We start from the raw sequence: 22126 nt of genomic DNA, 5'->3' as shown, positions 1-22126 counted from the left end.
AGATCATTCAGATCCCTACTCAACCAAGTACCCAAATAGCGGGTGGGACCCGAGCCCCAAACAAAGGGAAAATCGGGCGTGTATGGGCTGGTGGCATCGGTGAGAGGGAACAACACAGATTTTCCCCAGTTGACCTGTATTACAGAGAGACCGCCGAAGTGTATGATTTCATGCACGAGAGGGCTGAGGTTGTCCTGTGGGTGCCGAACATACAAAGTGATGCCGTCGGCATACAAGGAGACGAGAAGAGAGCGTGCCGAGAAACCGATGCCCCTTTGAGTGTGGTGCTGCCTGAGCCGGGCTGCGAGAGGCTCCATGGTGATGGCAAAAAGCATGGGGGACAGCGGGTACCCCTGACGGGTGCCGCGTCCGATGTGAATGGGCTCTGATATCTGACCATTTATGCGAAGGCGGGCAGAAGGACGCGTATAAAGGAGAGAAACCTTACGGATAAACATGTCGCTGAAGCCCAGACACGGTAGCAGAAAAAATAGAAAGGGCCACTGCAAGGTATCAAACGATGGTGGCGTCGAGGAGGGCCGCCACTGCCGGCAGACCAGGGTTGATTTGGTGTAGGACCAAAAAAATGGTCCGAAGGTTATGCGAGGTGGCCCGGCCCGGAATGAAGCCGGACTGGTCGGGGAGGACGATGAGGGGCAGCAGGCGAGCAGCCAATAACTTAGCGAAGATTTTGTTATCAATATTAATAAGGGAGAGGGGGCGGTAGGAATCACGGTGGTCAGCCGGTTTGTCTGGTTTTAGGAGCAAAGTAATCATCGCTTCTCGCAGCGACTGCGGGAGGAGACCGTTGTCAAAGGCCTCATTATACATGGCGGCAAGACGTGGCTCGAGGAGCGCCGCATATGTTTTGTAAAAAGAAGCAGGAAGGCCATCGAGACCAGGGGCCTTATCGCTGGGAAGGCTATTAATGGCGGCAAGTATCTCTTCCTTGGTGAAGGGTACGTCAAGATACTCACGATGATAATCCTCGGGCCAGACCAACGAGATTGTGTCAAAGTATTGTTTAAAGGCCTCGCGCAGAGGAGGGGGGCTGGCTGAGTACAGCTGTGAATAATATTCCATGAAGCGGGATTGAATCTCGCCATGATCAGTGGTCCTGGAGGGACCACCATCCTGGAGAGCCGCGACATACGACGCTGCCCGAGAGGGACGTAAAAGGTTTGCTAAACTCTTCCCGGGCCGGTCACCCTCACCGAAACGACGTACGCGCGCCTCTCTGCCGAGGAACACGAGTTCGTGGTTGGCCTCCTCGGCAAACACTGTGTGCTGCTCCCGCAGGTGTGCAAGAGTCTCAGGCCCAGGAAGGGCCACCTGGGCAGCGTCCAGCGCCTTAATGTCGGACTCAAGCTTAGCCAGGGTCGAGCGGATGGACTAAAGGACACCGGCCTGTTTGGAGATGCACTCGCAGCAGATCACGGTTTTGAAACCTTCCCACAGGATGGACGCGGAGTCGACCGAGCCGGCGTTTAGATCCAAATAATCGGTGTGGAGAGGTGTGGCTCACCGGTTAGAGGTGGCAGATCCGTAAGCAGAGAATCAGCCAGGGACCAGGGTTCAATTCCCGACGCGGCAGGGTCGTGGACCAGGGTCAAAACGGACTCGATAATTCTCGCCTCGGTACCTACTCTAACCAAGAACACACTCGGCAACTCTGGGAATTAAGCTTGCCTCATCTCTACAACGGCCCCCCACAGACACCGGGGATGCCTGGTTTCACCTTGGAGATACCCAGAAAGGGACCATCTCACAGGGATAGCCAGGACGGGTTCCCCAGCGGTCTATAGCGCCGGGACACTTCCGAGTAGCTGTGCGCTGTATAAATGAAAATAACATAACATAACATAATGGCAGTGTGAATTTCTGCACAGAAGACTGGGTCCCGGAGGGCGTGCGGAGGAAGCCGCCAGTTGAAAGCGCGCTGAGGGAGGTGCAGGAAGCGAACCAAGATTTGGACTGGAGTGTGGTCCGAGAAAGTGCGTGCCATGTGGGCGGCGGAAGAAACCCAGGTAAGAACGTCAGGTGAAGCTATCCATAAGTCGATTCGAGGCCAGCAAACCCGGGCCCCCGAGACACAGGTTCCCTGCTGGGCCTCGGGCCAGAGATGGCGCCAGACATCATATAGCGAATTGTGCACCAGAAGGGATTGGAGGAGGGCAGCGGCCCCCGGATGAGAGGAGTGAGGGCCAGAACGGTCCAGAGCCGCCGAAAGAGCGATATTGAAGTCGCCTCCCCAGAGAAGGGCCGCCGGGCCAAGGGAGGAAATGAGGTGCCACACATTAATGAAGAAGTCTGGGTCATCCTGGTTGGAGCCATATACTGCGCGATTATCGTGGGTTGGGACGAGAGAGAGCCCTGTAGGATAACATACCGACCATCCGGGTCCGTTAATACCTGAGAGGTTTGCCAAGGGAGTCCCCTACGAAGTAGAATGGACACTCCCCGGGAGTATGAGGAGTAGAACTAGGAGTGGGATTCTCCCCAATGGCACGACCGTAGACGGGAGGAGGACCCAGGTAGTAAGTGAGTCTCTTGCAAAAGACAGATACTTTGTGCCATTGTAGATGTGAGTGGACGAGCCTGGCTTTACGATAGTCGTTTAGACCTCGGACGTTCCAGGTCCAGCAGACCATGTCAGTCATGGTGTGTTGTAACAGGGGGGCAGGGGAAGCAGGGCGCGCGGCCAGGATGTATAGCTAGCAAATAGGAGCGCTGTGGTGCAGAGGGGAGATAGGCACGAGAGCAGGGCGAGCCCCCGTGTCGCAATAAGAGACAGACAAGCAGCCCACTGTACTGGGAAGCCAGGCACTGTATAGGGGCGCCGTAGTGCAGTATGGAGAAGAGGGGGAGAAGGGCCGTGCCTGTCAAAGTGGCAGGGTGGTCGTGCACAGTTCTGCTGTGATGAGCGCGTGTGTTGATGCGGTAATGCAGATTGGCTGGAAACAGATTGTCAGAACAACAAAACAACAATACAGTCATCTGGAACTGGAGAACATACCCATAACCACCCCCCAACCCAACCCCATGAAGTCCCGGGTATTAGTGGTGCCCTAGTAGTGGGAACCAGGCAGTGGGGGAACAAGGAGGGCACCAGCGGCCAAGACCCGAAGGCCCATCCGCCATAACCATCCCAACACAACTCCCCGCCCGGACTCAGCCCATCAAGACATTTACCATGCGGTAAAAAACCCAGGGGTGTACAAGGCAAAGAACACCCCACCCCACTCCCACTCCAACCCCCCAATTAGGTTGAGACACCACCCCATCCCACCCCAGGGACCCACAACCATGGAAGAAGGGAAATAACATCAAGAAAGGAAATTATCCCGTGAGGGCCTGGCAGGACTCGGCGTACTCCCCTGCATGACAGCAGGGTGGCCAAGCTAAGGGACATCAGACATCATGCATTGAAAAGAACAAATGCACACATCGGTGGATCAGTCATTGTCACTTAGGCGGTCAGCGGCGGCAATCTGGCAGCCGGATAAAGGAGAGTGGGAGGATTTGTCAAGTTTTTTGGTGAAGGCGAGGGCCTCCTTAGGGTCAGGGAACACCAGAGTTTTTGCCCCATGCCAGACTCTCAGCTTTGCCGGGTAGGCCAATGAATACGAGACCTCAAGTTTTTGCAGGATGCGTTTGGCAGGGAGGAAATCCCGACGAGCCTCCTGGACCGTTGGGGTGTAGTCCGGGTAGAAAGAGAGAGACTTGCCACGGTGGTTGATCTTGCCCATGTCACGAGCCACACAGAGGATGGCATCATGGTCCCAGAAATCTTGGCAATGATGGGACGGGGAGGGGGGCAGCCCCGGGCCAAGGGAGCGGTGTGCACGCTCCACGATGAAGACAGAGGAGAGAGCATCATTGAAGAGTTCCCTGACCAGTTGCTCCACAAAGTCCTCCATGTATGATGTTGGTGGACTCCGGAACTCCCGTTATACGGAGGCTGCTCCGGCGGGAGCACGCCTCCAGGTCCTCATTCTTCTCACGGATGAGCGCCAGGATTTTGTCCATTTGCAGGAGTCGCTGGTGGTCCTGGGTGACGGCATCCTCCACATCTGAAGCCCTGGATTCGACTTGTAGGAGTCAGGCATCATGGGAATCCACTCGGGCCTTCACTGAGTCCAGCTGGGCAGAGAGCTGGTCCAACTGGGAGGCGATCCCAGTGACCATTGACTTAATATCCAGCATAATGGTCTTCAGGTCGTCATCACAGCCGGGAGGCACTTCCAGGAGAGTAGTGGGATCACCACATTCCGAGCCCGCGCCGTCCTGACGGGTCGACCGGCGCTGATCGAAATTGATCTTGGGCTGCTTCGGGTCAGACCTCCCCATGACGAGTGAGTTGTAGGAGAAGAAGAGTAGGAAGTCCCAAGAGGGAGAGGGGCCACCAGGATAGACACCGGCCTGACCGGAGAACAGGGCCCAGCCCCCGCAGGGTGGAGGCGGTCAGATCAGCTCTACAGTGATTCAGCCAGGGGCAGCACACTGCTTGAAGTCCGGGACTGTTGGCAGACCAGAGAGGGCCCAGCGATGTGGTCACTCCAACAATTCAGCACCCGCGGCCCAGAACAGCCTCCACCGAGCCAGCAGTGTGGAAGAAGTGCACTTTGAAGGAGAGTCGTAGCAGAGCGCCCGGGGAGGGGGGCCCCAAGAAGGGCACCGTAGCGCACAAAACAGCAGAACCAGGTCCCTGGGCAGCACCAGTCGCAGAGCACGTCAGCAGAGCCCCGGACAGATGAGGGCCCGCCGATGAGGGCGTGCAGGCTCCAAGATGCAGGATGACCACAGGCCGGGGACCGGACACTGGCGCCCCAGGAGACCTCTGTGGACCCGGCCTCCGCGGCAGCAGCGTAGGGTGTGCGGGTGGAGGTGCTTCACCTGTGATCCTTGCGGCAAGGTGGTGTGGGCTGCTGCCCCGTGCTGGGCCCGCAGGTCCCGCAGGCAGCAGCGACGGGTGAGCGGCCCAAGCGTGAGCACCGCAGGCCCCGAGCAGGCCGCCTGATGTCAGTTGCGGCCAGGCCGCGGGGTGCCTGGCAGGAGGTAGCGGCAGCCGGGTCGCAGGAGGCCGAACGCACTGCCGGCAAGCGGGGGGCAGGAGTCGGCACACCGGGAACAGGCCCCGGTAGCAGGGAGACGTGGGGGGTCCGCCGCTCACGTCACAGGACCCGGGTGCTCGTGGCCTACCAGCACTGCAGACACGCAGTGAGGAAATAGATGGCGCCCAGGCCGCAGTGCGCCGGGCCCGGCGGTGCAGCCTACGGGCCCCCACCCTGCCAGAGAAAGCCGCCGCAGCCGCGCAACTCACCGGCCCCCGGGCAGGAAGGAGTCCTTCGGTGCTCCGCCGGCGCTGCTGGCAGCAGGATCAACACACAGCTGGGGGGAGGTGATACAGGCGCCGGCAGCCACGAGGTTCCCCCTCGGCGTTGGAGGCCGGGCGGCGCTCATAGCCTCTGGAGAGTGCTGGAGCGCTGAGAAAGTAGCACACCACGCACCACAAGTCGCCTTATCCGGATCCACTCCACTATGCCGGGTAAGTGGACGATGTCTGCAGGATAATTTCGGATTTTGACGCTTTGCCGGCGGAGCCCACTCAGAGTGCGGCCATCTTGCAGCCGGCCAAGCCACGTCCCCCCAGAGTACTGTGATGTTTGAGTTACCTTTTGATGGTTATGTTTGTGAGACATCTTATCCTCCTTTTCTTGATTCAGACTGCTGTGATGTTTGAGTTACCTCTTGATGGTTATGTTTATGGGACATCTTGTCCTCCTTTCATTGATTCAGAGTGCTGTGATGTTTGAGTTACCTCTTGATGGTTATGTTTGTGGGACATTTTTGCCTCTTTTTCTTGCTTCAGAGTACTATGATGTTTGAGTAACCTCCTGATGGTTTATGTTTGTGGGACATCTTGTCTTTTATTTATTCAGAGTACTGTGCTGTTTGAATTACCTTTTGATGGTTATGTGTGTGGGACATCTTGTCCTCCTTTTCTTGATTCAGAGTACAGTGATGTTTGAGTTACCTCCTGATGGTTATGTTTGTGGGACATCTTGTCTTTTATTTATTCAGAGTACTGTGCTGTTTGAATTACCTTTTGATGGTTATGTGTGTCGGACATCTTGTCCTCCTTTTCTTGATTCAGAGTACAGTGATGTTTGAGTTACCTCCTGATGGTTATGTTTGTGGGACATCTTGTCTTTTATTTATTCAGAGTACTGTGCTGTTTGAATTACCTTTTGATGGTTATGTGTGTGGGACATCTTGTCCTCCTTTTCTTGATTCAGAGTACAGTGATGTTTGAGTTACCTCCTGATGGTTATGTTTGTGGGACATCTTGTCTTTTATTTATTCAGAGTACAGTGATGTTTGAGTTACCTCCTGATGGTTACGTTTGTGGGACATCTTGTCTTTTATTTATTCAGAGTACAGTGATGTTTGAGTTACCTCTTGATGGTTATGTTTGTGGGACATCTTGTCCCACTCCTTTTCTTGATTCAGAGTACTGCGCTGTTTGAGTTGCTTGATGTTTATGTTTGTGGGACATCTATTCCTCCTTTTGAGGTACACTCTATAGAAATGAAACAACTCGAGTACTGAGTTACCTTTTTAAAGTGTTGCTACTTTGCATGCTGTACAAAATTTAAAAAGTCTAAAAGATACCAACTGTTTTTCGCAGTTCCAGGAATGCAAAAATGTGGCATTAAGTGCTATACTAAAAACAATTATTATCACAAATACATTCATGACTTCCGTCCCTAACTCAAATGTGTTACCTATATGAGTTTTCACAAACTGATGACATTGTAGTAAGAAATTATGTGCGAAAGGGGGAGTATTTGCAATAAACCTTACAAGAGGTCTAACAGAATCCTCATTTCTCCTCCTCAAGGGTAAAGCTGAAGGCTGGGATGTATTATCGTAATCTCTGGCCTACTGCAATTTTTTCAGGCCCCTGAATTAAGATAACCTATCTTAACCTATAGATGTTTTACTAAAGCCCCTCTAAGTGGCACAGATAGGCCCTGTGTATAAATATTGTGCTGTGTTCTATCTAGTAACACCAGCTGCACCTTACTCTAGTGGCACGGTATGGGAAATACATATCTGAGTCTGCTTTTGTTTTAGTTCTCAGGGATTGATTGCCTTGTTTGTAATGGCACAGACGAGCCTCAAAGCAGGGTAAGGGTTAGAATTCGATTAGGGTTGTGTTTAGAGTTACAGTAAGGAAAGGTGGTAATATTCAGCTTTTTACATCTCCATTTACGTAGAGGATATTGAAATACAAGTTAGCATTAACTTTTATGAGACAAAATGTTTTACAACTACTTTTTTGCATTTTACTTTTTAAGAGTCCAATAAATTGTATAAATTGCAAAGGGTGGCAATTTTTTTTTCCAATACCTAATGTATTGGAGGTGGTGTGTTTCTTCCAAAACCCACTGCACTATGTGTAGTGAATAACCTGAGTAGAAAATCTTATCAATAGTGCTAATTTTGGCAATATATGTCTCTTGAATTTGTAATTGGCTTATATGGCTCTACAGCGCTATACATTGTTGGTTGTATACATAACTCCAGCTCTTTTTAATTTATTAAACACCACAGAGGGTGTACTATTGCCCTATAACTTTTCCAGTGTCTGAGAGTAAGAAGAGTCTTATGTCAAATACAAATAATAAATTGTGGGGCAAATTTACATGAAACCCTTGCGCCACCATGGATGCGCCGTATTTACAAGACAACGCTCCATGGCGCAAAGATTGACAGATGCGTCAGACATTATGAAGCATCTGTTGATGCAAAAGTCTTGCATTGCTGGAGTCGTGTCGCAAGCACGACGCAACTCCAGCAAAGCATGGGGAGGTCTATTCCCAATACACTGCGTCACTCCTTACGCCTGCTCCAAGCAGTGGCGTCCTAGAAGTGGCTCAGAGAAATCTTGTAGATTTCACTGGGTCACCTCTATGAGGCTTTCCCACGTGGCAACGCCCACCCTGCATACATTATACCTGACGTAGGTATAATGTGGCGCAGACCTTTACAAGGTGACACATCTCCATAGATGCGTCACGTTATAAATGGTCCGCAACGTGGCGCATTGTTTACGCCGCAACAGCAGCGCAAAAGTGACCCAAAGGGCTTGTAAATCTGCCCCCTATGACTAAGTAGAACACATTTAACAAACAACATACTAGAGAGTCCAATTCCGAGTTGTGAGATTATTATCACACTCTGCTGTTTTATTTATTTATTTATTTATTGATAAAGTTATATATAGCGTGAACAAGACCCTGAAGGATATCAGAGCGCTTTACAAAAGGTTGGAAGGCAGGTTTTCTCCTTGACAGTTTTGGTAGGTCAAATCAGCCTACGTTTATGAGGGGTATGGTCTAGAATAAGTTAAACCGTGCAGTTTGGCATATTAAATACCACTTCTACATGCTATGCATCCTATCCAAGTATTAAAAAAACCTTGGCATGCGAGGTATTTACCTCACCCTTGGGTAATTTTCGTTTATTGAATGCAGTAAATACCTCAATCTTTTACGACCTACTCGGAATCAGGACCTTAGAATATTTGAGCTAATTAACAGTGTAAATTGTGAGCCACAATATTGGGATAGAGGGGGGCAAAGCACCACTTGTGCAGAATTTAGTGCGGGGAAAATACAAATTAGAGCTACCTGGAGTCTGTATTACATGTCATGACTGTCTAACTGCACAGATATGGAGAATCAAGACTACATACACTAGAGGCTACTGAAAACTTTTCGGTAGGGGTGAGCAGCGGGCTCCCTGGTACAGGATACCAACCTGATGAAGAAATACTTCAGGCAGAAGGTTCACACATGAGGATCCGCAATCTCTGTGGTTAAGCATTTGAGAAGCTGTCTCACACCTGTCTTTCTCAACTCCTTGATATGTTCTGAAATTCAATCTTATTGAATTGAAAAATAATTGACATCAATTGCTAAATGGAGTATTTGTATAGTACCACATGTCTTACCAAGACTTTAGACCATTCTAATTTTACACACTTGAGTCTGATAAAAGATTGCACGTAGCCTGTTAATTAACTGATGCACTGTTGAGTCGTCAATTATTTATAAGCAAAAATGTCTCCAGTTTCTATATCCAAGCAATGACATATTTCACTGTTTATTTCTATTTACACTCTTCTGTAATTTCTACATCATGCTTTCTTTTCACAGTCATCAGAGGCCAACTTCAGAGCTCCTGGAAAGAAAAGCATTTGCAATGGGTGTTCAAGCTGTGTCCACAGATGAACTGGCCGCATTTGCAGATTCGTACAGACAGAAAGGCCGCAGGTCCGACAGCCGAGGCCCATCACGAATTGAGAAGACCGACTTACGAGGACGGTCACAGTACCAAGACAGCTCTTTAGAAGGGTACTACAGTAAGCGCAGTCGCTGCAGAGAAGTGTTCTCGGACTCAGAGAGGGGCTGGTCATTCAGCCCATCGAGGATGAGAGTGCCAGAGGATAAGCACATTCCAAAGCGGGTCAGTCGGATGGGGCAAAGCTATGATGATGGGTACCTTAGCAGTGTCCTCGAAAGGAAGTCAAAGGGCTTGGAGGACAGCTGCGGCAGTGCAACGCCATCCAAACTGAGCCTGCGGCAGGGCGGGACCAGATTCAGCCGGTCCCCAACGTGCAAAGGAGGGGATGAGAAGGAGCAGCAGGGGAATGAAGAAGACCCCTTACCACCTTACAGTGAAAGAGAGCACAGCAGAGGTTCTGGGTATCGTTCCAGAGAGCATGGCTACCACGGCTCCTCAGAGAAGAGGAAAAAAAAGGAACCGTCTATTAAAACAGTAGGTATAGTAGTATTCACTGTCTAAAAAAGCTAGTGGCAAGGGAAGGAAATGAGGGCCATTATCTCTTGGAGTCTGAGACGGATTATTACCTCATTTTATGTTTGTAGGATGAGGTCTTGTCGTATTGTGATCATCCCCCGTCTGTGTTTTTGAAACCTTGAAAATTGAAGCTTTTTTAACTTAAATTTGTCTGTAAGAGTATACATATTTATACATGAATAAGCATTTTTTATATATTAGCATCTATATGTATACATGAACATTTAGCCGGCTCACATAGCAACATGGACATCAGTATGAATTAAAAGAGAGATAGGTAGATGGATCAGTGGTAGGTGAGTAGGTCGGCAGATCTGTGAGGAAACTGAAAGTCAGGGGGTTATTCAATGACAATCTTGGAAAATGTTTTACAATTATCTCTCAAATACCTGTTCTGATAAACATCTAACTCTGTTATTGATGACTATGACACGCGTCAATGGCTTATAGTATCACATACACAGTATAGAAACTACTTGGGACTGGAGGTACTCACTTGGTTGGCGAGAAATACGATCTTTGGCCAGTTCATGCCGACCTACTTCTGGGTCTCTGCTCGAAAAAAAGGCATGCGAGGATCAGGTCACAGCATAAAAAGCCAAATTTGCTAAGAATGACATCTCCCAGACTGTGATGGTAAGTTTTGTGGCCACAACCACTTCCAGACCAGGAAACTGTTGACTTAAATTCCTTTCTTCCTGATTTTTATTGGCCTCATCTAAGATGTCCATGAGTTGAAATTGTGGCATTCATACCAGGGGTAGACACTGGAAAAAAGGGGACATATATTTCTTGCACAAAAAATCAGGGTGGGAAGCCTTGTGTCAAGTTTGCACCTCGTTGGCTCCATGAGGAATTCTGGAAACTGTCACTATATGAAAAGGCCAATTCTGGTCTCCTCAGTCAGTCACTCATCTCCATCAAATCAGCCCTCTCCCTAGAGTTGTTCTGAGGCTTTCTGCAGATCCCCAATAGAGTTGTGACTAATGTATGCATTATTGTGGACCCTCACCTCAAAATAGTCATCTACGATCTCTCCCGGCCCCCTAAGCTTCCCATCATTCTAATAGTGCCATCCTCTTCCAGAGTGCTATTAAACGTCAACGAGACATTGTACACTGTGTGACTGAAAAGGCCTATTTCAGGCTAAACCGTACTGGATACTTAAACCACAATCAATCACTGACCCATTCGAGGCATTGACTGAACGCGAGGATGGTTCTGCGAAAGAATACCAAATGTTCTCCTCACCACTGAACCCTCTGTTTCATCTTCTTGTTGAAGAACTTCAGTCACAGGCATGGTATTGCTTTTACTCCCACTTTCCATTTGGTCATCCCTTTGGTTTACACAGCCAGTAACCCTCTCAGCCTCCAGGGTAATGCTTGAGTTAGTCACAGTGAAGTAATGTTTTGGGGAAAAGGGTATGGCAGTGAGAACTGTGGGAGGGAAAGGCGGTGGGCGGGGGAGTTAAATCTAAATTTTCTATAAAATGGAAAACTCTGTCCTTTTATTGCTGTACATTCATGGTTGTGTGTTTGTTTATTGTCTTCGCAGGGTGATTTACCAAACAGGATGTCTCTCGTGGTCTGACACCGTTAAGACATTAGGAAGGTTCTGAGTGGAGAGGCCCATGAGGCTGTAGCCCCATTTGTACGAGACAGTGTCACCATGAGTCTCTGAGGATCATTCCATCTCCCGTGACAAGAAAAAATGTCACCTGTCCCACGTCTTCAAGAGACTGGACAGCCACAATAGAGGAAAGCATCTCAGTTCAGGAGGCCTTCTGCTGTGGCTTTACTCTCTGGACAGGAGGGGATGTCAGGGTGGAGGCAATTGCACGATACAAGGGAAAGAATCAGAGATTAACATATTTTCCAGGCATTGCAACCTTGGGGCAGGGAGCATTATAGAGAAGTTGTAATTTTAGGCAGAAAGTCTTTCCCCGGAGTTTTGATTTCAGGATAATTCCTGAGCAGGGCGGCCATCCTGAAAGAGAGGGTCTTCTGCATATAGGCAGTCCCACTGTGAAGGCATGAAGGCCATCAGAAGGCATTGAAATTACAGATGCATACTACAGGGAATGTATTCTTAAAATTATAGGCATTCCTCTTTCATACATGCACAGGGCAGTATACATGCAGCAAATGGTGCAATTTTTAAGAGCGCAGCTGCCTTAGGCCACGCCCGATCTTAGGCGCTCTGTTGTCAGAGGGCCTGCCTCAACTGATGCAATATGTTGCCTTGGTCTCAACATTGTCACCCATTGTTAAAATATATTTGTGTCAAGAATATGCAGCATTTTCTGTAGTGTCTGGTGTTTCTCAGTGTCTGTCAACCATGTGCCACACAGTTTAGAAGGGGTACTGTCAATCGTAAGACTTTCTAGCCTGGATAGTTGCCACGCCTTACAGCCAGACATACATCTTCAGCACTGAACTGGAACAGTCTGTCTAAATCACATGCTCTAACTTTCACCCATGTCTTTGGTGCCCAACACAATAAGACTCTGGTCCCTGCTGTTCACACGCAATGCTGTGCACGCAACCTGTGAAGGCCCTGCATAAGCCCTCACTCAAAAGAGAGGAGAGCATATTGCCATCTGTGTTTTTGTGCGCAAGCCTCCGCCTGACTCACGTAAAGAAGAGATGTACTTGGCCGTACTTTCAAGAACTCTGCGTTCAATGTATGTACACCACCTCCAACATCCGGAATCCAGAAAGGTCCGGTATGGTTAACACTTGCTGATGGATAAACACCCCATGCTTTGGAACCATTTCACTACTGGCCTTAGATGAACGACTCCAGACTTCACTGAAGAGATTAGCCGGAAGACTATTGGCCAACTGTCTTTCCACCGTAGCCATCTCTTGCAGTTCCTAGGCTGTCTGACTCACCATTGTGTTCTCATTTCTTTTTCCATCTCTATGCATCTGTCTTCTTGTTTCAGTTTGTAACTCCCTTCTTCATCATATCACTTGAATCAGAGCCAGAAAAAAGTGATCCATACATGCACACCTGCACATGACATTAACACTTTAGAGTGAACTAATGGAACAACATTTGGAGACCCTACCAAAACTACCAGACCCCCAATTAGTTAAATTACTTTACAATTCATGTAAGGTAAATACAAATAAAAGAAAATCACAGTTCTTTTAATATTTGTAAAAAAATTGTTAGAAAATGTGATAACTTAAACTGTATACATTTGAATCTCAAGGGCACTCTGGGATACTCATGTTACATCACTTTCATCTATTTTTTAAAGTAATGACAGGACATTTAGTTGATACACAACTTAATTTCTCCTTTTTTTATCTGAAATAAATCTGTGTAATGAGGATTCCATGTAAATCTGGCAAGGACTTCAGTTTTGCAGGCGAGGGGGAAATAAAATAAGAGATCAGAACTTGATACAACGCTTTGGTAGAGAATGAGCGGAGTTCCTCGTGTAATAAGTAGAACAGCCTCTAGGGTTAACACAGCTTGATGGGCACAGTGCGTACGCTAGCACCTCTTAGCTCTTCTAAGCGCTTATGATCTGGCTCATCAGATGCAGCTAGATTTAGCAAGGTAATACAATTATTTGGGGTATATCTAAAATAGTCACTATTACAACTACAGTCATACTGATAAGATTTGAAATTAACACTTTTCCTGGCACGGGATATGGGATTTCTGGAACACTTTGAAAGACATATCGGCAACATAGATTAACGTCTGAGACTATTCAATTGTATATTCTTATATGAAAATTGAAAGTCATAAACTTCACATATCTACTGTATAGTAATCACTCAATAATAGAACACATTTTAAGCACAGAAAACAGTATGATTAAGAACCATGCACTAAAATTTACTAAAGTACAATCAAACGGATATTAGAATTTAAAGTATACAAGTTTATTGGGCTAACAAAATATAAATTAAATTCGATCTCTGGAGAAACCACAAATAGATGCATGTAGCTGGTCTCAAGCCTGAAGGCTGCTGCCTGGATCAAAGTAAGAGCTCCCAGCGGTCCATGCGAAAATAAGGCATCACAGGAATTGAAAAGATACACATGTTAGTGTCCCTATATACAGAATTAATAGTTAATGGCTGCAGTACCTCTGCCTTTTTAAGCAATAAATGTTTTTACCTCTACATATAACGCGTACAAGATGGAATTATCCAAATACCCCTAATAGTCATTTTGTAAAATTGATTGTCTGAGTCTATGATTATGTAGAAATGCCAGTCTTTTTCAGGCTTTAAATGAATTATCTGAATTTGATTTGCCTGGTTACATGAAGAAGTAGAATACAGTATAATTTCCCCTCGACAGAAAAGCTGCAATATAAGTATACACTAACACAGGGCATAAAAGTCAGCTATACTGAACTGGGTATAACAGCCACAAATGAATTGTAATGGACTGCAAGGTAGATGTAATACATTATTTAGGAACCAAATTTGACTGCTTTGGGCCTTAACTCTTGCTTAGGAACTGTAACATAAAACGAACTATCATGATCAATAAATCTTTAGGGACTGTGTTGCTTATCGTATATTTTCATTTCATAATCAAATCTGTTTTTATCAAAAACAAAGCACTCATACAACAGGAAAATAGAACACAGAACTACTGATTTTAAAACAATTCCGTAAATTCCACGATGAAAGACAGATCATTAATAGTGCTGATTAATAAAAAATAATCAGGCATGCTTTATACCATAATCTTAGCTGCACAGAAGACAATTATTAACACTACAGAATAATATGTCCAATATATTCCATACCATAGGATCACACATAAAAGGAAATTGGTTGAAATCTCAGTGAAACTAAATTCTCATACTCCCACTAAGTTAGTTACCAGTTTACTGTGGTTGCAGGGTAATGATCTTTTCAAACCCTTGCTTGATTTACTATAACCCACCATAATAAACTTGCCAATAAATATTTATCAACACATTTACCTGCAACATTATACTAGTGTGGTAGATCACTGTGTTTTCCTTCGCAGGCTTTTGTGAGCTGAGATGATCAATCATTTCACATACAATGGAAGGAATGATCTAATGTTTACATATGTTAGTAACTAAAATATTTGCTGATCTTTTTAAATTATTTAATATATAGTTATCTGGCCACCATTTTGACCTGGGTCTATACAAATATTATTGAAAATTATTAGGATTTCATTAGTAGAAAAGGAGAGTTGTTTAACTAGAAAAAGTACTGTAGAATGCAAAATACTGCAATAATCTTGAAAACAACCTTTCTGTGCTGCAGCTGATATAACATATCAGTTCTGACTGGAATGGGTTGTCTCCTTTCGCTGTTTTTGACCTAATCATCATGTGATTCTCCCCATAAGGTATCTTTGTTGTCCATCTTTTATAAATATAGTTTTAAAGGATCCTTTCCAAGCCTTAACTCCAGTTTATTCTGACTGTATTTTTGTCTGTTTAGCATGTACTATTGTTTTTAATTATGTGCTGTGTGCTGGTTTCCATCAATCTTTCTGTCTATGACACAACATCTCTTTCATAGTATTTTGATCAAATCTACTGTACGAAACAGTTCATCCAGCCTTTCAACTGAACGGAAACACCAAATCCTATTGCCATCATCAGGCTTTTTAATAATAATAATAATAATAATAATAATAGTGTAGCTTGTAAAGCGCATAGCTACTTCGAACAAAGTGTCCCAGCTCTGTGGTCCAGGATCTCATGTGCTACGCATTCTTTGTACTGGGACAAGAGGCCGGAGGGTTTTCAAAGGACTACCATTACGCGAGCGTTATATTTAAGCATAATTTATTTAGAAGCACTTTTTCAAGACAAGAAATCAGCCCTTAGGAATCCTACATACTATTTTCTCCTTTCATTCATCATTTAACTAATTCAATAACTGGCTGTCATTGCAGCACATTACTCTTTCAAAGCGATAAAATATTTAGTTATTTGATTTATTAAGTTCATTTTATATTCATGTTCCATTAAAAACAATATTTTTTTAAAAATTCCTATCACAATCTAAATAATTTATTCATTTGCAATTTATAGTGTGTCTTGATTTTAGGCTACTAATATAAATAATAATTGATAATTTTATTGTGTGATCTTTCTTTGGTAAACTCCTATATTCTGGAAAGTTCTTTCTCATTTTAATTTGAAATATTGTGAGCTAAATTAAGGGGATTTAACAGATTTCTTAAAATTCTCATTCATTTGAAAAGTTAGATAAAAACATTTCTTATTTTAAAAAGAGACAGATTTCGCCTGACTCGGGGCTTGCAGTTTAGTACCTTTAAGCAAATAGGTGACTGGACGCCCAAATAAGTCACAGTATAAGGCGTAAGGGTATGGTTATAAAACTACAGAGGGCTAGCTTACTTCATACTAATGCATGATATATGGGGTAGGTGTGAGAACTTAAACTAGGTTTGTTCGGATCTAAGCCGAAGCGGTGCAGTTTTAGTTGTTTCCTAAAGGATGGGAGTTTGGTTTGAGGTCTCATCCTCAAGGGCAGAGAGTTCCACAGGCCACTTGCCATGTCATGGCTTCAGCTGTTTTGAACGTCATGCTTTTTAGTTCAAGTGAGTCTGCTTTTCCTCCCTGAGAATGTAAGTAGGTTGGCCTGGTACACCGAAATTCTCAGATGGAATTCTATAAATGTGAAGCAACAAACTCTGATTTTGATCTCTTCTTTTAGAGGTAACTGGAGGGTGTTGTCAGATTCTCGTTTGAGTGTAAAATGAAGGACAGCTTTCAGTGGAGTGAGAGAGGAATGACACCCAGCTAGAGTAGGACTGCCAGAGTTGGAACAGGATATTATTAGAGAGTGTGCTGATATGAGTGTCAGCGTGGTGATTTTTTTTTTAGGGGATTGTGATATATAATGTCTGATTGAGCAAATATGTTTCTGTTCGGGTAACGCGGGAACAAATTGTCAAGGATTAACCCAACTCACTTCTCAGACCTATCCTTATATTTTTACTAGTGTTTCAGGGCCTATTCTTATATTTCCACCAGTGTTTCATGGACAAATGGTCTTCTTCAGCACAGAGTATTTTTGTTTTTTTCACATTTTACACCATATTTGTTCCTAGAGCGCTTTCAATTTTGTTTACAGATTTTAGTTTTAATAGGATACTGCTAGTGGTCTCAGATTTACAGGAACACAGTGATTTTCTGTTTATTGTCCCTATCGTGAATGACATATAAATAAATGTGTTTGGTGCAATATAATGCAAAGGGTTTTATTTACAGTTTGGTGGATAGGATACTATGTCGAAACATGGCAAAAATCCTTTCTGTTGTATCACACATCCCATAGACTATATTGCACTTGTAATACGGCAGACAGGACATCAGCCATGTTGTGATGGAGCATTTTGCCTGCCAAATTCTAAATAAGGCCCTGAATCTTAATGTTGCACATGAGTAATTCAGTGTTGTTGACACAACCTTACCACCACAAAATGCACACAACAGTACTTGTGCTATCTTCGGTAGGAAATTAGCAGATAACACAAGTGAGCATGAATGGGCAGGGCTGATATGAGATTAGAAGTTACCCGAAGAATAGAACACACACGCGTACACACACGCGCACACACACACAGTTAATTGTACTCCAACCATTCAAGTCTCTCTAACTCATGCTTCCAAGGGGTTTGTTGTGCAGTCTGTACTTCTGTCCCCACAGTCATGTTTCCCTCTCATAAGCAAGTCATGGCCCTTTACTCTGGCTCTGTTGTGACTAATCTGAACTTTGATCTTTTTCAGTCTCTTCGATGATTCTTACCTTCCTAACATTTCTTTTTCTGCTTCTATCCTTACGCTTGCCAGTCTACCACCACTTCAGGCTGCGATGCTGAACCTCAGCCCTATGCATGCAAAACTGTGTAAGAGAAACAGAGAACTTTGATTGTTCTTGCAAGTTTGGTTGCAGTTCTGTCAGCTGTGACGACTGTGACACCTAAGTTTCCACATGCATTCACACTCTTTCTCTCTTTGCTTTCAGAACTGTGATTGGCTCGGGAGTAAGGCCGTGAATTGAAAATAACTTTTTCCCAGAACACGGATCATTGTTCATTATATCGGGAAATGTGAACAGGTGTTTTCGTTCTGGTCCTCGATGTCATGTTGAGCTGTGTTCCCGAAACAAACAAAAAACCCGTTGCTGTGATTTTTCCACACAAAAAATGCGTCTTGAGAAAATATTCTGGAATTCCCTCTCAATTGGCATTTTGCTTTGATAGAGTATACAAAATCCGCTCACGAGAAATTTATTTTTGTGAAATATGTAAAGGGCTCAGTCTTTGAAATTTTTTATTTCCTGTAGACACAAAATGGCGGAGGCAAACTCAACAAGGGCTCGAATTCCAATTTGGGCATGGATGCCTATGTTTTTTTTTTAATAAGCTGCCCTCATCCATGAATCATCTCTGACGATCTTGTAGAGCTTCTTCACTATCAACATTATATTGCAGGTTTAGAAGCACACAGACAAACATATTCAATATTTAACCCACAATATCTGTCTTCTGAATTTATTTATGGCTAACGTTGCCAATGAGTTCCAATAAAACCTACAAAGAATTACCTTCCTGACTTAGAAGCACCTTGAAATCTCCAAAATGTCAATTTCTGTTGAACCAAGTAAAATAATGCCTTATCATAAGCCTTCAGATATGCCCAGGAAACCTAGGGTTGCCCATCACAGTCTATAAGCAATGACAGTGAAGATTTTTTAACGATAAATTTTGTAAATAATAATACATCAAACATTTTAAATGTTTTTTACTACCCACAATGTATTTAATTGGGGTCATGAATGCTGCTTGCATCCAGGCAAAAATATCTGGTTTTTGCCACTTTAACGAACAGATGTCCACCTCATCTGAGTGTAAATAGGATCCAACTTCAATTGTTGCAATACTCTGTCCAAAAGAAACTTTGAAACTAAAATCTGGGGCACGCTCCCGTAGCCCAGAAATACACCCACTGGGTCCAGATATGGCCCTTGTTAATGTTATTTTACCAAATGTACCCCTTGCCTCAACTCAACCTACTCTCTTTTCAATACCACATTAACTTGTACATTCCAAATCAGGTGCTGTGTCCCTCCCAGAGTCAAAAGCTAATTCCTGAATTTTAAATAGTCTCAAAGGGATGTTTCTCAGTGGCTACCCCCTTTTTATGGGGCTCTTAGCCACCACATCAGAGACTGTAGCAGCCTTTTCTTTTTAAAAAAACTTTTATAAAAATCGTGTCTTCTCCTATTGTTAGAGGAATTAATCTGTGCATCATCAAAATGTACAGAGGTGAATAAATTGTACTTCTGCAAGATAAAAACTCAGAAATAGATTAAGTATAGAAATGTATTTTACCTAAATCCTTTTCTTTGCATTATTAAGCCATGCAACTTGGTTTAAATTTTTATAGTTCAAATACCTGCCTTATACTTGGTATCTGTAAAGTAACAAAGCAGGATTCATGAACTGAAGCATCTGCCAACATTTCTGTCTGATGTTCTTTCCTCCCACTTCTTTTTCTGTTTCCTACTCTCATACCCAACCCAGAAGGTCATACCTTCATATTGTAATGCACAGCGGACGTGCCTGCCTTGGTTCTAGCACCATTCAGTATTACTGCCTCTGCTCTGACCAATACTACTGTGCTAGGGTGTGGCCTGCTTCCCAGAGAGCTGGGCTCCCTACAGTACTCTGCAGCTTACAGATCTCTTTACAATGTTGCAATTCTATTCTATGTAAGGTGTAGCAGTTTTGCCTGTCACCTTTTCCAAATCGATAATGCAGTTGAATGTTCCAGCACTCACTTCCACGCATTACCTTCAATAACATCCCAAATGTGACATCTGAATCTCCAACCAAGAGTGCTAAGAGTATACCTCAGTGGCCCTCTAGGAACTGCCTAGAAATAGAGATTCCCTTGAGGTAGGCCAAGGATATGCCTATCCAGATATATCTCAAAAACATGTCCCAGATACGTCTATGAGGCAAATGCTGGCCTATCTTTATTGTCCGCTGGATTACTTCATCTTTGGGCACCATCGTCAGCATCTCTCAGTTTCGGTCATCTGTCTTCTTCAAGATGTGTAGACTCGAACCATAGTCAATGTTCTCTGGGTTGTGACAGGTTCTGAAAGGTATGACCCGTCCCTTCATCATAAACATTGTTAAAGCTTCAAGGCTGCAATCTTCTTCAAATGTTTATTTATTTTGAAACACCAGTACAGCTACAGTCACATTCCAGAAATCACTGGAAGCAGTTCAACCACAGAGTTCACACCAACTCAACCCTTCTGCCTGCTTATTGGCCCTTAGTGGGGAGGGCCGAATTTGCTTTACAACTACTTTTATGTGGACATCTTTGCAACAAGAAAGAACAATCACAAGACAAGCTGTCAACAATGCTGAACCTTCAACACAGTTTGAGCTCATCTGTAGAATTGTTACACAAGTCTACTGAAATGGAATATGCCCAGCTGGGAGGTACAATACCACTGCACACAACTGAGAAGGACAATTATGGAACCTGAGCCCACCTGCGTGTTACACCTGGGGGCTGGTCTGTTTTTTGTGTGTTTTTTTTTACTCTGTCGTAGTACACCCAAGCACCTGCAGATTGTGATTATCTAAGGCATTTGTAAGTAGTTGATGGCTGTCCTTTCTTAAACCCAGCATAGCTGCTTCATTAAGAGGACTGGAGTGGACAGGAGTAGACTGGGTGGACTCTGGGTCTCCACTTTCATTTCATCAGCTGCCTTTCTTTCTCATTTTCAGGAGGACTGACTGCCTGCTACTAAAGCTTAACTGTTTGTCGATGGCTTTACCTGTGTGCTGCGCCATCTGAAAAGATGCAATTTACAGTGAACAGAGGTGCCTTTTGCCTGGTTCCTCGGTTGTGTTTTGTGGTTCTCAGTGTTCTCTGCACAGACAGGTTTTTTTCTTGGTGTTTTAGTAAAATTGTATTTTTATTGTTTTTGTTGTCTTGCTGGAGCAGAGAGCCACTGATGCCACAACTAAAATGTCTGAAGATTTGTATAGTTTGTTTTACTCACCTCTATGAACGTACTAAAACTCTGGAAAATATGTTCTTGGGTCCCTTAAAGTCATCATACTGTGCTTCACACAAAGGAAGCCATAAAGGGCGGGTGGTGGGAGGAACATTTTACTATATCTGTACAGCAAACATCCTCAAAGGACAAATCTTGTGCCAATTTTCAAAAATAAATATTTCTGTTTATTTATTGCCTGCTATTATTTCATGAAACGTTATAATTGTAATTCAAGAACAAAACTGCAGCAAGAAACGCCCAACCTGTGTAACAAGATAGGTTGTTCCTCAGCTTAAGGTCATCTTTACCTGCTAACCGGCAGTGGAATGAAAGATAGTAATAAAAGTATCAGGAACAACAATATGAACCTAAACGCTTATAGACTCTATGGTCAGCAGTTCAGAAGTGAAAATAACAATATTAAAGAGTGTAAATCACTCTGGTCTATCTGCACTGGACCTTGATGTATTTCAGGCAGTGAGACTGTGAAATGTCACTAGTAATGGAATCTGCCTTGTGAAGAGAAATAAGGTATTCGGATAGACCAGGACATGGTAGGAGTGTGTGCTAAAGAGCACTATGACATCTTGTCCCCATCTTGAGGTTTTAATAAAGGCAGGTGTTCTGTACAGGAGCACAAACTCACTTCTGCAGATAGCCATTACCACAACCAATATTACTTCTGCTTACCATTTCCAGCTGTCACCTAAATTTAAACTTATTTTCAAGCACCGTAATATTTGTAGGCCTAATATTAAGCTGTCCTTTAATTTGACAGCTTCAGTACATCCACCACACCGCTAATTGGCAATTTATATATTAGAACAGTCATATAATTCGTCAGCAGGTTATTTCAAAGTTTGCTTTTCGGTGATGTGCACACCATTATTACAATTTTTACAAATAATGACTTCAAGACCATTTAATATTCTTCTACATGTTTGAAGGCATGCATCAGTAATGTGCACACCCCTTTTCAAATTTGACTGATTTGTAAATTACTCCATCACCCTGCCGTCAGGCTGAATGAGTAAATTACTCCATCGTCCTGCTGGAATCCCTGCCCGCCAAATTTAGAAATGAACGCCAAACCAACCTTACGGCGGTTCCTGTCAATGCTTTTCTAAGTTTGATGGACGGCTCCGTCA

The 22126-nt window shown here is 44.4% G+C and overlaps 1 protein-coding gene across 6 annotated transcripts in view; it reads left to right on the top strand.

Moving 5' to 3' along the window:
- The window catches only part of ILDR2 (immunoglobulin like domain containing receptor 2), an 878816-nt gene extending 857646 nt beyond the window's left edge, over positions 1-21170 (top strand). For 2 of the 6 annotated variants that reach the window (XM_085621104.1, XM_085621102.1), the window contains 3 exons: positions 9228-9849; positions 17744-17799; positions 17919-21170. In XM_085621104.1, the coding sequence (XP_085477230.1) occupies positions 9228-9849; positions 17744-17799; positions 17919-17949 (709 nt within the window). In that variant the 3' untranslated portion in view covers positions 17950-21170. Of the gene's footprint in view, positions 1-9227; positions 9854-11448 lie in introns of all 6 variants that reach the window. The other 4 variants (XM_085621106.1, XM_085621103.1, XR_014967628.1 and 1 more) reach the window with 3 other exon arrangements.
- Positions 21171-22126: the final 956 nt, after the last annotated feature.

The sequence above is a fragment of the Triturus cristatus genome, chromosome 8 (assembly GCF_964204655.1).
Source record: "Triturus cristatus chromosome 8, aTriCri1.1, whole genome shotgun sequence".
Taxonomy (NCBI): Eukaryota; Metazoa; Chordata; class Amphibia; order Caudata; family Salamandridae; genus Triturus; species Triturus cristatus.
This window is presented reverse-complemented; position numbering and strand designations above follow the sequence as displayed.